At 36.8% G+C, this 14,130-nt stretch overlaps 1 protein-coding gene across 1 annotated transcript in view; it reads right to left on the minus strand.

The window, feature by feature from the left end:
* Nucleotides 1-429: 429 nt before the first annotated feature.
* The window catches only part of LOC149146792 (ankyrin repeat family protein), a 54,874-nt gene continuing 41,173 nt past the window's right edge, over nucleotides 430-14,130 (minus strand). Inside the window, exon 2 of the mRNA XM_089447131.1 lies at nucleotides 430-869. Coding sequence (XP_089303257.1) covers nucleotides 550-869 — 320 coding nt within the window. The 3' untranslated portion in view covers nucleotides 430-549. The remainder of the gene's footprint in view (nucleotides 870-14,130) is intronic.

Below are 14,130 nucleotides of genomic sequence, written 5' to 3' on the forward strand. Positions count from 1 at the left end.
ACCTGGATTGACAATTTAATATAAAGTAATTTAAAGCACAATAAATTACCTAACATGGGGCTCGTTATCATGCATTATGTTTTAAGTCAATATACACAAATGAGTACCTTCAGATATTACCAACATGCATAGATGAATTCCTTCAATTTCAGCATTCCTTCAACTTCAGCCTCAAAATCATCAATCGTCTTCGAATGGTGCACTGGGTAGTTTCTTTTTCTTTTTTAACTAAAACAGCAATTCTTAGACACCACTTTTGAGAGGGGTTGCCTAGACATCCTGGGAAGAAAGATATTTGGGTGTCCCAATGGTATTAGAGACATCCATGGAACATCCTCAATTTCCCATTCGAGTTATACCTAAACAAAAATTGTCATTCATGGTTGTTTATTTCAATCCTTTAGTTGACATGTATGTGCAAAACAAACATTGAAAGACAACTTGTTCCCACTATAAGTTTATAATGGAAATTAAACTGAATAATAATAACCAATAATTTTAAACAGAGACTGGCTACAAAAAGACATGCAATCAGAAATGCAGATTAAATCATTTGGAATCATCTTCAGAAGATGATTGACAGACAGGCAAGTAATAAGTATCTAATTGCCAGTATTTTTGCTTGACACCCTTCCATACATTTTCATCCAAGCAATCTTTTACCGGTAAGGGGATGAACTGCGTGGTGTAACCTAGATGTGCAAGCTCAAGTGCAACTAATTGACAGTAAACTACATGAAAAAATGCATTATCTCCACAAAGGCCATTGAAAAAAGAGTAAATGCCTCCAGGCTTTAGTAGTTTTGGAAGATACTCATGGAACTCCTTCATATCTTCATAATACTCACCATATGTATCAAAAAACACCCCTGCACAAAGAGAAAAACACTTGTCAAGTAGCATACATCATATAATTTGTTTGGGAGGACTCGGCAATTGAATAATGTGAAAGTATAGTCCATCAAATTGCGTATGTGACCATGATTCAAGAAAAAACTGTGCGCTTGTTTATACAAAGAGTTTTACAATATAGAGAACTTCACCATGATTTGAGAGATCAAATGTTGGTATAAAGTTATGTAATAAAGAATTTTGATTTTACAAGAATTTAACTCAACCAAAAGCTGCGGCACTTATGAATCACACCCACCAACAAAACAGGCAAATACAGTTTGTCCATTCAATATCTAAAAAATGAAATGTGTTCCTGTCCAGTAAGCACAATTTCCCATCTCTAAGGTCGGAAAAAGAAAAAATTGATCTATACAATGCAGTATACCATTAGTATAAACATGGAAAGCAGCTGCCAAGGTTAGTTCCGAAAGTCCAAATCTTCATGCACAATTTTCTGACAGAACACAGTTGCAAACTTCTCTCAAGAATACAAACATAGATGCCACACACTGTTCAATTAACAATGTCCTCTTGAAATACTTCAAAGTTCAAAGTACTAACGACAGAAGAGCAGACAATATTTCCAATAATAAATCAATGGGACCACTATGATTATTCACACAAGCTGCAAAAATGTGCTGTCGACTATGTCGCCCCAGTTAAAAACAACCTCATAGCCATGGCAACAAGAAAGCAGTTTTCTATATATACATCCACGTCTTTAGTTTGATAGAGTCAATGTGGTATCATGATCATATTATAATGTACATGGTATTACTCAATTAGTGGTCATCACATTTACTTAGTTACGTAATTTCGGTAGCCATCAATGTTCGTCTCCATCTGTCTTTATTTTACAGACAAGATACATAACTTTAAGACTTCCATTAGAAAATCATGGATCCGAGAAACTCTGTCAATAACTTGCACTTGAGATTGGTGTATGGGATTACATTGCAGCTGTGGGAGTGACCTGCTGGGTTTCTAAGAAAGAAAATACTTGTTCTGAACATCAATTGCAGCATTTAACAATCTGTACTTCTGCAGATCTATTTTGGACATTATATTTGATCAGATATAGATCAAAATTTTACAGTTTAAAGGGCTAAATATTTTACTGTAGGCAGTAGAGTGAATATAGTTGCATGAAAGCAGGCAAAAAATTAAGAAAAAAGAAAGGTATCCAACAACTACAGAGAGATCTTGATCAGGCAACGCTAGGAACCCCAGAAAAGAAAAGGAAACGACTGAAAGGAAATGGCATAAAAACAGAAATTGAAAAAATCAAAATTCAGCAAAGTTTATGCAAGAATTCAGTCAAAAGTTGGAAGCATGCATTGCAAGTTTCAGTTTTGGCTATGATGTACAATATATAACATTTTCTTCAAGTATTGAAACTTCATATTGTACAGACAGTGTTCACTGATCTTGCATTGTTATATGTTATGTTTGGATACTTTTGTGGAAGCTGCTGGGCAGTTGTTAGTGAGAAGAAAATTGAGGTTTTTTTCATTGGGCAGGAGAACCTCCCACACTGGTTGGATTAGAAGTGGAATTGCATAAGACCTGGGGCGATCATTCAGTAGTTGGGAAATGCTTTGGCATTCAGATTTCTCTTGCAGATCAATGGAGGTGGCTCATGAGCAAATTCGAAAAGAAGCTTCACGCTTCGTCCACTCTCAACTTACCACTTGCTGGGAGACTTATAGTTATGGGCATAATCTTAGCAATACGACGCTTGTATTACTCCTCATGTCTCTTCGCTTCTCAATCAGCCTATAAAGCTTTAGATTGTGTTCTCAGAAGATTTCTCTAGGGCAAGCAGGGGGGTAAATCGGAGCTTTCTTTTGTGGTATGGGACATAGGTACCTTACCCTGAGATCAAGAATGTTTCGGCCTTCCCAAGTTTAAAGCCCAAGGGGTAGCCCTTGCCAGAAAATGGAAGAAACAGGCAGTGGAATGGGTTGCCCCTTGGCTGGTCTTAGTGCCTCACCAAATCCAGTGAGGCTCAGCGTATGGGAGGGATTGACAGTCATTTTCAGACATGGGACATCATCGATAATGCAAAGGCATGGGAGACACGGTTTCATTCAATCTCAAGTTTCGTTCTGATCACAAGAGAATGGGAGGCACAGCAGACAGTCTCCAGATTTCTTTCATGGCAGTTTGATGAACCTTGTGATGTTTGGGATCTAACATCCCAGCCAATCTGAACGTTCCAGTCTTCAGGGGACCAGGTTGGATGCTAACCAAATTACGTAGGTAAAAGGTTGACTAGGAAAGGCTTGTTTGAACGTTTCCCTGGAAAAACATGTGCAACGATGACACCCAGGATTGGCACACATGGAGGACTCCAAACCACACTCAGAAGCTATCTGATGCCAACAGCATTGTTTTAGATGGTCTTCATTGTATGATTCCAGAAAGTTTTTTATATAAAATACAAATGCATGGGAAAGGCTCCCTATCGAGGATGGGCAATGGAGGAGCGGGAATCCTATTTATATCTATAAGACTAAGGATCATTATGAGCTAATTAGGAACTCCTCTGACCTTGGTACCCACTTAAATAAAAGATGGGAGCTTAGAAATCCAGTGGTGCAATGGATGAGGAGCTGTCAAACCATTTGGAAGGTTCATACTCCTTTCAAAGATAAAGTTTGGGGGTTGGTTGTTGCTTCATCAAGGATTGGTTGTCAAGAGTAGGCTGTACAAAGTTGGCATTATTGATTTGGCATTTGCCTTGTGCTGTAAGGATGAGATAGGTCAACATATTTTTTGGAAATGTCAAACTGCCAGAGTTTTCTGGACATGTTTTCAAGTTGAATTTCATTCCCTTTTTGTAGAACCACTCTCATGGTTGGGGCTCCTCCTCAGGGGCACTTGGATGGTTATGGACAGTTGCCAATTTTCCTTGTGTTGAAATATTGTTGTAAAGTTACATTCAATGAGGATCCTCACCATTTTACCTTTAGGCAATTTGAGAAACTTTAAGCAAGAGTTGGCTTTACTCCTAAGAGAGAACCTCAATGCATTCTGTTGTGATGTTGAGTCCGTCTCTGTTAGGGCCCAGGTTCATATGTCAGCCTTTCTAGATTTTGTAGACAAGAACTTTCTCGGCACCCCTGTTGTCTGATTGTTGTAACCAGTTAGAATCTCGATGTACTTATTTGTCCTCTGAATAACATATGAAACATTTTCAGAAAATAAAAATAACATTACATTGGACCACTAAAGGGGCACCTCTCAGTTGAGTTGTCAAGAGTTGTTCCATGGGAACAATGTTCCAGATATTAAGTTGCCACAGCAGAAAGAACAATAAAGACACAATGGAAATTGCTTAAAAACACAATGCAATTGGAGAAAATTTAAATCCAGCCAAGTTTATGGAAGAAATTAGTGATAAGTTGGACGTAAGCATTCCAAGTTTCAGATTTCACTATGACGTACACTATCTGTCACTTCACATTAGACAAATAGCATTCATCAAGATTCGTGAATACAAAGGAATTGAAATTGCATTGGACACAAAAAAGGCATCTCTATATTGAGATTGCAAGAGCCTTTCCTTGGGAAAATTGTTCCAGATGTTAAGATGCCATAGCCCATAGCATAAGCTTGGAAGGAAATCTCCCTTCTAATTGCAATCTCATTTTTCAGAAGGTATATTTTCTTAATCAAGGAAGATGGCAAAAGTCTCAATTATGAAATGACAATGATTCCTATGTCTTTTGAATCTATTTGAGACCAAATGAAGAAAATTTTCCTTCATCCTTAGGAGAAAATGATTGCCTTTCTTACCTACAAGGAGAAAACCACCAAGAAGGTGCTTCCAAACGAAGTGTTAGGGTCCCACCCTAATTCCCATAGTTAGGTGATAGGTTGTCACTTAATGTATCATGGTCATCTCTACTAGATAAGACCCACTGGTTAATTCAAGTGTGGAATCAATAAATGTAAGGTGGCCTCATTAAAGAAGGTCGATTAATTGGTTGTTGTAGCCTTGTTAATGAAGGGCCACAGGGTGGTTAGGGTTTTGACCTTGTTAGAAACTATTTAGAGTACTAAATAGTAGAAACTATGTAATTGGGTATGAAAGTATTTTGATATTGTATTGGAGCTCTGCTCAATTGGGGTTGCCTCTCAAAAAGGTAAATGAGCATTGCTTTTTATTCAGAATATCCATAAAGGTTTGCCTATTTTTGTTGTTTCAATACTTCGGTTCTATTTATTTGCTTTCCACAATTATATTTTTGTCTATGCCTCTCTAATTATTATGTTTCCGCTATCAAGAAACACCACCAGTGGAATTAGAGCATGTTCTTGTGCTAGCCTGTGCCCAAATTTTAGACAATTTTTATTTTAAGGCCAGAGAGGTGTTTAGCCATCTTAAACCATAGAGAACTATCATTTAGCAGGTAAAAGTTGTGAAATATACATACACGGAATACAAGTGAGGTCACTGAATTGGATGCCCTTGTACACCTTTATTGGTAGCTCACTAGGATTGCGTTAGATAGAATCTGTCTATGGATTTGATCTCCCATATACCCTTGGATATATTGAATACCCCCTGGGCACACCTAAAACCATTATTACATAAACTTTCCAGCAATCTTGTAGCTATAGCACACCAAGAACAACACTCAGGGAAATCACTCATACATGTCGGAATCAAGTAGTATGATTAAAGGTACAGTTTATCCCGTTTAGTTATCTTCATGAAAAACTCAACCCAATAATATCTTGGGAAACCCTTCAACATATCAAAGTGTTAAAGCCCTTGTCACTCTTCTATTCTTAGGACCCTATAAACCCTAGCCTCTACAACTTGGATAGTGGTAAAAAACAGTTTTGATATATCAGAGAGCTATAGCCCTTGTCACTCCTCTGCTCTTATGACCCTGCAAATCCTAGCCTCTTGTTATCATGCAAATATGTATTGACAAACCTGCATGACACTTTTAGACAGTCAACCCTATCACGATTGAAAGTCTCTCTGTTCAGATTGGTGTTTTCCAGTCTCTGGGGGGTGTCCCTAGATGATGTATGCTATTATCCACTTAATATTCCTGCATAAAACTTCAATTTGATTAGCATACAACAAAGCTTCACTTTTGACTTGCTGATAAGCAACCAAAAGTGAAGTAATTCTTTAAAATGAAATTTGTAATGGTTGAAATTAGATTTCTGAAAGTAATAGTAGCAATGAAATTGAAAGTGATGCAAGAAACAAATGTGTGCCTCGAGTGAAATAATTCAAAACAAGTGCACTTCAATATACCATCACACTGCATAAAAAATCATTCAATGGCCTCCAATACATTCAAAGAGTTAGAATCAAACATAATTGAATAAAATCACAAATTACCCAAGAAGGTGGTAGCACCATATTGAATATTAAGTGACAAATTAATGTGAGTTCCTTCGCTTGCTGTGTAGGTAGTCGTCTGAGAGACTAGAACACAGGAAAGTGAAATTTACGCTGCTACCAAAGCATCTAATAGAAACTGTCCAACCCATGTACTGGTGCTCTAATATGCATATATGGAAGAAACATTTCCTCCCTTAAACTAGTTGATCCAATGGCTCAAAGCAAGGAAAAGTTGAAAAGGCCAAAAGCTTTGTAAGTACAACCAACCTTTCTTCCTTTTTCACTTTCAATTATTTTGGCAAAAACACAAAATTTGTTTTCTTTGCTCCACTTCTTGAGTAGAAACATAAACAAAATCTACTTTATTTGCTTCACTTCTTGAGTGGAAACATCAACAAAATCTGTTTTTCACATCTCCTCATTGAATTGGAAAAATCTCGCTTTTCCTCTAGCTTTACTCATGAAGACATTTAGTAAAAGCTCCCATTCTCTCATTAAAACTATTTGAATCCTTTTCCATGTGATTAAATAATTAAATAAAAATTTAATTATTTCACAACTTATGACTTCAACTTTGAAGTCATAATCCTTGAAAAAATTATACAAAGATATGATTTATATCCACACCAAGTGTTGATTTAAGACAGAAGCCAATGGCAAAAATGCTACTCAACTACTAACTTTTCCAAGAAAAGGAAGCTCAGACCACCCCTCAGTTGCTAGCTAGGAACCATGACCAACACCTGCACCTACCAAATATATAAGCTTACTAATTATATACATGCCTAAAAAGGAAATCTTCACCAAAATAAAAAAAAGCACGAAAGTACAACTTTTGGTCAAAATAACATAATGCGCCATAATCACAAAAAATCACAAAAGCTAAGGAAAAAAGTGTCATTCTAGATCTGGGTGAAAACAGTCCCATTAGACGCACTTTTTCACCAAGATCAAGAAGTCGTCAAATTTGATATGTGGGCCCCTGATGGTCTGAATATCGAAAAAAAAAGAACTTCCTAAAATAGCAGTTTTCTAAAATATGACAAAATTGAAAATATAAGGTCCTCTGATTGATTATTATGCCATGAAGCATCTAGAAATAGACTAGTGTGACTGAGTCTCAATGGACCGTAACCCTTCAATAGTAAGAAGTGCTACTGGGGTTAACACTAAAGACTCGAGGGGACGATGTCTCCTTATGGGATGTCGAGAACCACTGAATCTCTATATTTTGAAACTGTGCAATTGGCCAATGAGAAATGACCTGTCAATAATTGTCTATCCACTGGGCTATGAAGTCAACTACATGGTATCTATGTTTCTCAACTGCAAATATAATAATGACCATGCCTGCCCATCTGCAACCTGCAATGCATCTCGAAAGTACACTCCTCCCACTAGGAAATGAGCTGAAGACAACAACTGGGAGAAAGTCATCTAGTCATGTTCCAGTGATGAAAACATCTGCTAGACACAAAGGAACCCACCAATAAGGCTAATGGGTTCTAAGGTACGAGTACAACTCATCGGTATGAAAAAAAGATCTGAGGTTGAACCCTTGATGAAGATCATCCAATAAGGGCCCAACAATGCTCAGCCCTGTTAGATATGAGATGATCGCCAATAAGGCTACGATGATCAAGGTACTCTAGCTCCTAGATCAATCCCCAGATGATGCATCAGAGTCGATAAGGAATGATCTGCGAAGAGAGAAGCAATGATGAAAACCTCTTCCACGGCATGAAGCATAAAATCATGTAAGTACAAGTATGTGATGTCATATCTCTAAGGTTGGATGAGGCACATACCAAGGACAACTGACTCAAAAGCGAATGAATAAAGAAACTATACCATAAAATGACTGAAGACACTTACTATAGTCTCTTTAACACTACCCATGCCTACTAAGATCAAATGAGCGAACTATATGGAAGATTAGCCTCATCCAAGCTTGACCATAGGTGACTTTGCAATACAAGAGGAAGTTGTCAGGTGATATCAAATTGGAAAATTTCAACTCTGGGCAACGTCATTAGCTGAAAATGGAGACAAAATCAAGGAAGATAAAGGGCTAAATGATACTTGAAGTTCTGCAATACAACCAACTGTGATTCTCAATGAAAATAGATGAATGTAATAGTAAAAGGATTTGAAATAAATGACAAAACGAGAATTTAAAATTAAAAAACAACAAACTGAAATTATTCTAAATACCCAACAGAAACCCTTTTTTTATTTCTTATTTATTATGATTTATTTTTAAATAATCATGGAAAGTATAATTTAAGTCGTTGTCCTTTAATTGGAAACTCCTCTCTTATGCCATCCAAGTTGGAAAGATAAAAGGTGTTGGGACCTGTTGTTGCATTAATGAGCTATGGTCCCAACCACAAATTGTAAAACTTGCCATGGTCTCTAGGTTTTACATTTCTTTTAAAGTTTTATCCCACAACAAGACCAAATCACCTACCCATTCATTCAAAGCAGATTTGTTAGTCCCTACAAAAACGTCAAATTTATCAAATAACCTTCCTAAAGGGACCAAAAATTTCAGAATCTTCCTTCACATTGTCAACTAAGTGGCAAGAAAAATCATCAATAGAATTAAGAAAACTGAAATATGCCTCTCATTTTTTAAAACTTGCCAACAACCGATATTGTTAGGAATAGAAGGTCTAAAAATTACCTCAACCAAGTATCCAATATAAGGGATGGATACACATGGTTGAAAAAATGTTGCAGATGATGCCATGGAATCTGCCAACTTGTTCAAGCTTCGTGGGAGAACAATAATGCCAAATGCCTGAAAACAACCAATTCCATCCCAAATGGCTTCCCTATATCTTTTGAGTCTAGGATTCCTTGTTTCACCTAAATTCTTTACTTGTTTTATCACAAGTTCATAATCCCCTTTCACTTTTAATAGTTTGATGCCCATCTTTCATGCAGGTTCAAGACCCAACAATAAAGCCTCGTACTCAACTGCACTGTTAATACAATCAAATTCTAAACGAAACAAAAATGGAGAAATAATACCTGTTGGGGACGTGAAAACAACCCTGCCCCTGCTCCTGATTTGGACACTGCAATGTCAAAAAGCATACTCCACAAATTATTTGTCAATTTCTCATCAACAATTTCATGGGGTATAATTGATTCATCGTGGTCATCCATCACCACAAATGTTCCCAACTCAAGCTTGGATACCTCAGGATACAAAGATTCATTACCTAGTTGTTGTGGGTTTTCAACATTATGCAGCATCTTTTCACGAAACAATCTTACCGTGTAGTTTAGGGCAACAGGGATGTCAGCATATGACTGGTCCATTTGAATGCCACCTCTTGCATTAGTTGCCCACATCCTAGATAATAACATACCCCATTTTGTAGGACAATCAATCACAACAACATCCATGGTTAAGATCTTATCTGGATATTCCAGTATCTATACTACAAGGTCTTTAATGACCCAACATACCTACACTTCATGTGAATCCACAATCTGTACATTCCTATATGGCTTAGAAATTGTTAGTAACTTAGTCCTAATTCCTTCATCACCTCGAGAGTCATGACATTCGTCAAGGCTTCCAAATCTAACATGCAATTGTGAAGTAACACGCCATTAACAAGTAAGGAAATGTAAAAAGGTGGGGCTTATCAGTTTATTCATACCAAGATATACTTGTGGATTATCATTTGATGGATCAATAGAACCACCTAAACCCAAGAATTTACTGATGCCTTCTTTTTGTCTAGGCATGTGTATCAATTCTATGAGTGGTACAGGAATCTTCATATTTCTGAATTAAGGCTTTTGTGATCCATAATGTGTATAAAGGAAAGATTTTTTCAGAAAAAGTCACATGAGACTTTTTTGGTCAACGTGTTTCGAACCATCCAGTGTGGTTCATAGTCAAGATAAGATGGAGAAGCAGATCTAACATAGGTTTAAATAGAGAAGTATGGTTCATCGTCAAGATAAGCGGTTCATCATCTCTACATTGTGCTCTCTCTATTTAAACGTATGTTAGATCTGCTTCTCCATCTTACCCTGACGATGAACCACACTGGATGGTTCGAAACGCTTCGACCAAAAAAGTCTCACGTGATTTTTTCTGAGAAATTAAGAAAAAAAAAAGTCCTTTAATCTTCGTCTTTGCTAATTCACTTCTAAGGCAAAAATTTGAATTATGGAGGATCACAAGATCTTGTTGGATTGGGGCAGTGACTTGTTGAGTATCCTTTGGTACATTAGGCTTTATTTGTTGATTGTTCAGTGCCTTGCCTTTCCTGGGGTTTTGGTGATCTCAACAACCATGGCTACAGCTTTAGACTGTACTTTATCAACAGTTGACATAGCCATTTGGCTTCCAAGTAGAGCCATACTGGTAGGTGACATATTACTCCTACATGCATCAAAATGTTTAGGATTTAAAGGAAAAAAATTGTTGACTCACCCCTTTACCATTGGAAACTTGGAATATTTATGGGATGCAATTGGCTTAAGTCATGGATAATGTATTCAATGAATCTTTTGGGCACAGGAACTCTAAGCTCCTCAGGCTTCTTTTCAATTTGAAAAAGCTTTCCTGGAGGGCGCTATCTAGGCTGAAATGGTCATTAATTTGCAGGAACAGCTTGCTGATTTTGTAAATTTTTCTCTAATTTGATCATTTTATTACTCAGATCTTGCAGGCACTTCATTATTTTTAGCTCCTATCTCCTTTCTAAATTCTTGGAATGTCCTTCCTGTTGAAAAATGTAACTAGTGTCGGTCTTCATAATTGTATTCAAGTCATGATATAATGTATTTGTCAAAAGAAAGAAAAAGGAATTTTATTATAAAAGAAATTGACTTATTAAAGCATGGGTTTCATGCTTGGGTCAATGATTCTTAGGTCTAGGCTTCTAGGGTTTATGTCAAGAGTTCATATCCTTGTCAATATGTAAAAGAAGCTTCTTGGGCTTTATCTATCAAAGAAGAAATTTATTTTTATGTAAATAAGGTCTTCTAGGCCTCCTCCACCAAGTCGGCCTCAACCTGGACAAGACAGCTTTATTAGGGAGGCAGAATACACCATAAAAGGGTAGCAACTCGACTCATTTGGAACACATTCACAACAAGTTCGATCTACAGTAGCTTGAGACCGGAAAAGAGTGTGAAATTCCCAAGAAGGAAGAGAAACCCTAGCGAAGAAGGAGACATTTGTTAAGAAAGAAGTTGTTTTTCTCTTTCTTTGACTCACACGTGCGAAATTTTGAAGTTGTCAGGGAGGTCGAAGTTGCAGGACTGCAGTAGGGCCAAAATTCTAGATTGTTGTTGGGTTGAAGTTGTTGGACAAGAAGAAACTATCGAAGTTTGTTGAATCATCTTAGAAGGCTAACATGGTGGAGGAGGAAGGTCTTTTGGTGAAGTCTAAAGTCTTGGTCTATCTCAATTTGATTAGTGGAAGAGTTTGACGAGGTTCTCCCCTAGAGAGAGGGTTTAGCCCTGGCTGAGTGCCTACATCTAGTGTCGTTGATCTTCATGTTTTGATTTGATGATTGCTTGATGAAACAAAGATAAAAAGAACATAAAGAGAAGATAATAAGACTACAAGAATATCACAAGTAATTATCAATATAAGAGAATCTTTCTGCCTTTCTAATTTTCTAACATGGTATCAGAGCTAAGGTAAAGAAGGAAGGAAAAAGGCAGCTTGAAGGTCTATTGAAAGAAAGGTTAAGGAGGAAGGAACAAAAGAAGGTCATTAAGAAAAGGATCATATAAGAAGAGAAGCCTACTATCTATAGAGACTATGTCAACCACAATGAAGATAGAAAACAAGCTAGAAGGAGCCTCCAACTACAGGGCATGGAAGAAGAGGATAGATCTTATTCTCGCTAAGCATAAAGTTTTGGATCTTGTTCAAGGAAAATTTAAGAAACCTACAGATGATGCAGGAAAGGAGAAGTTCAGGGAAACCGACATCTTGGCCATGAATCTAATAGTAGATGGAGTAAAGGACAATCTAATCCCATACATATCCAATATAGATTCCACTCAAGAAATGTATGAAGCCCTCTCCAAGTTATTTACCATCAAGAACATTGGTCAAATAGCTAGTCTCAAGAATGAACTAAGAACAATAAAGATGACAAAAGATGATACTGTTTCATCATATTTTGTAAGAATCTCTAGAATAAGAGATGAACTCCAAGCTATAGATGAAGTTGTACTAGAGAAAGAACTTGTGATTGCTACACTACTAGGTCTACCAAAATCTTGGAGCTCTTTTGCATCAGGAATTAGCAGTTGGAAGGATACACCAACCTTTGAACAAATGTGGAATGCATGTAGTCAAGAAAAACCCTACATTTCATTAGTAAATGATAAAAAGGAGGATGACGAAAACAACACTTCTAATGCCTACACTGTCCATCACAAGAAGAAGGGAACATACAAGAAGTTCAAAGGACCAAAGAAGAAGTTTGATCTATCAATGATTGAATGCTACAAGTGTCATAAGATGGGACACTACAAAAGTCAATGTCCTGAAGATCCAAGGAATAAGAAGAGAAAAAGAGAACATGCAAATGTTGTCGATGAAGCTCCACCTAAGAAGAACAAGATTGAAGAATCTGAAGTCAAAGACTTATTTGCTAAAGTCTCTTAGGGATACTATCCCTTGCATATCCTTCTACTTTAAGTTTTGCGGTGTTTCCTTTTATATTTTGATTTCTAGAGCTCATAGATCTAATATATCTTTTCAAAACTTTTTGAATTATTGTTAAAAGTTGTAGGTATCCCTCAAAAGGATCAGATTAAAGAGGGAGCCTTCACCATTTTACCAAAAGATAAGTATCTTGCTCCTTGTTTCCTCTTTTATATTTGGTTTCCTCCTCCATCAAGATTTGTTTGTATTGCATATTAATAACCTTTTTTTTATATTTTTCCTTGGTTAGGAAAGCTTGCAGAAAACACAAAGGTTATGAAGGAGACTTCAAAGGAAAGACTTGAATCATGAAAGAAGTTTTGTTGCAAGGAAGCCCTTCAAAAACTGATGTCCTAAAAGGTTTCTTAAAGAAAAACTCAAGGTATGTCTTAGACTACAAGTTTTGTTACAAGGTTCTCTCTATAGAATAGGTATGATCATTCTCTTTTGAAACTGGCTTTACATTACTGACATCGTTATGTCTAGGATTTTGAATCTCAAAATTTCTTGTTAAGGGTGATTAATCATTAGAATGAATCTACCCTCATTATACTATCTCTTGCCATTTGATCATTCTTATGAAACCCTAATCCTTAGGGTTCACTATAAAATCCCTAACCTCTTGATGCTAACGCTATGTTAATGTTAATAATAAAATCCTAGTCTTCTTAGGGTTTTTTTATCAAGTCTAAAACATATAGTGAAATCCTATTCTTTTGAAGTTTAGGGTTTTCATAATGTCATGATAAAAACCCTAGTCCTTTAGGGTTTGTTGTTAATGTCTAGGTTATATAATAAAACACTAGATCTTTAGGGTTTGGAAAATTGGGGTTTATGAACAAAACCCTTGTAATAACTAAAAGTAAGATCCTAGGAATGAAACCCTAGGTGTATATTAGCCATTGTTTTAAAAAACAGTGGAGTCGACTCCGACTCGGCCGAGTCAGACCGAGCCAATGCCTGGCCAAGTCAACTCAGTGGCCAAAACAGAACGGCTAGCCGAGTTTTTACCGAGCCAATCATTGACTCGGTTGACTCGGTAACAACTCGGCCGACTCGGTAATGACAAGGTAGCAACTCGGCCGACTCGGTTATTTGACAAATATCCTGAAGCACATTTGTCAAAAGTTGTTTCGCCTCCTACATATCAATGGTTTGGTTG

Source organism: Pinus tabuliformis, chromosome X, assembly GCF_031772625.1.
Source record: "Pinus tabuliformis cultivar Carrire ecotype Pingquan chromosome X, CPIR1, whole genome shotgun sequence".
In the NCBI taxonomy this organism is placed as follows: Eukaryota; Viridiplantae; Streptophyta; class Pinopsida; order Pinales; family Pinaceae; genus Pinus; species Pinus tabuliformis.